The following is a 1786-nucleotide window of genomic DNA, read 5'->3' on the forward strand; positions in this document are numbered from 1 at the left end:
TTGGTCCTTCGAGCCGGATTGAGAGAGACGACACGGTGAATCTCCGTGCAGTGGTCGTTACGCGTCGTACTAGCACGCGCACGAATGGCACGGCCGCTTAGCAACATTAACGGAGATTCAATGAAGGGAACGATCATCGACTCGGAAGCAGTGCACGCGACGTACCGCATTGTTTTGTAAGCCCGCTACGCAGTAAGTAGGCGACGGGTAGTATATTATAACAAGGAGACAGCAGGCGTAGTCGACATTGCCGCCTTCATCATCACTGCTAGTAGCGTGCAGTTTCTTACACGGACATACAGGCGTAGCCAACATTGCCGCCTTTCATTTCTATTTTCGCTACCAGCAAGTGTACGACATCTTTGTCGATCCAGAAACGCAAGGCGTACCGGAAGCATCCCAGCCCCGATACGGAATTATAATCGCAGGAAGCGACGTGCGATCTCCTTCGTACGCTACCAAGGTGGCATCCAGTCTCCCGCTCGGCATTTATAGAGAAGCCTCATCATTTTTCAAGGACGTTATTTTCAAGGACATGACGGCGGAATATTCTTCCAGGAAATTAAGAGGATCTCACAGCGAAATTATCTGTACCTTAACGAATAGATAAGTAATAGCAATTTTTCCTGTAAAAAGGTAAATTAGCTCACGACATTAATAGAGGTTAATGCGCTCGTGTTATCGTTACTGTACTGTATCTTATGTTGTATTTCCGCTGCTGTTGTCGCTTATATTGTATTTTCGCTAATATTGCAATACTTCACGTCGCATATATTTTAAACGTTCGTATTAATTGGCTAAAAATTGTTACAGAATGGATGAAATTGCGAGCTTGATTAAGCAGAGAGGCCGCGTTAAGGCCAAACTTACTACATTCGGTAATTTTCTTTCTCTGTTAGTTATAGAACCAGAAAAACAACTGGAATTAAGCAGTCGTTTAGAGAAAGCCGAAAAATTATGGAATGAGTTTGAATTGTTGCAAAATAAAATAGAGGATTTAGATGATTCTGAAGCTCAAACGCACCAGCGTATAAATTTTGAGGATTCGTACCACGAATTGATAAGCAGGGCTCGACAAATCAAGTTGAAAGAACGCCCAACGAGTCCTCAGCTCGCAACAGGTATGCCTCAAGCAGTAATTCCGCAACCAGCTGTCGTAATTGAACCTGCAATCGCTCAAACGCGCACGATATTGCCAACCATAGATTTGCCTAAATTTGACGGTAACTATGAGCGGTGGGTACCGTTTAGAGACTTATTTGAATCACTTATAGCAACAAGTCTAGCTCTTTCAGCTGTTCAAAAATTATATTATTTGAGATCTGCACTGACCGGTGAAGCAGCTAAGGTGATAACCTCGTTAGAAATAACCAACGATAATTATGTAATCGCTTGGGAATTATTAAAAAATAGATACGAGAATAAGCGTTTAATAGTGCAACATCTAATTCAAACGTTGCTCGATTTGCCGTCCATCAATAAAGAATCTTATGCAGGTTTAAGGCAGTTAGTAGACAACGTGTCTCAGCATGTTCAAACTTTATCAAAGCTGGAGCAACCTGTTGGGAGCTGGAGTACATTGCTAATTCACATTATATTACCAAAAGTGGACAGGGGTTCACGGAGGGAGTGGGAATTAAAACGATCCAAAATGGAGGAATTCCCCACTCTAACAGAATTTATAGATTTTTTAATAAATCGTAGTACTTTTTTAGAAGCATTGTCTCATGCAAATCGCAATGTGCAGCCCTCTGGCGATACTTGCAATAATAAGGTGACTCACTCT

General features: G+C 42.1%; 1 protein-coding gene across 1 annotated transcript; it reads left to right on the forward strand.

The window, feature by feature from the left end:
- Nucleotides 1-814: 814 nt before the first annotated feature.
- Nucleotides 815-1774, forward strand: LOC108781749 (uncharacterized; the record flags this gene model as incomplete). The annotated part of the gene is made up of 1 exon (XM_018549855.1): nucleotides 815-1774. A coding segment is annotated over exon 1 (960 nt), but the record flags the coding sequence as incomplete, so codon positions are not given.
- Between the last annotated feature and the right edge of the window lie 12 nt (nucleotides 1775-1786).

This window comes from Cyphomyrmex costatus, unplaced genomic scaffold (assembly GCF_001594065.2).
Source record: "Cyphomyrmex costatus isolate MS0001 unplaced genomic scaffold, Ccosl1.0 C2312065, whole genome shotgun sequence".
NCBI classification, from domain to species: Eukaryota; Metazoa; Arthropoda; class Insecta; order Hymenoptera; family Formicidae; genus Cyphomyrmex; species Cyphomyrmex costatus.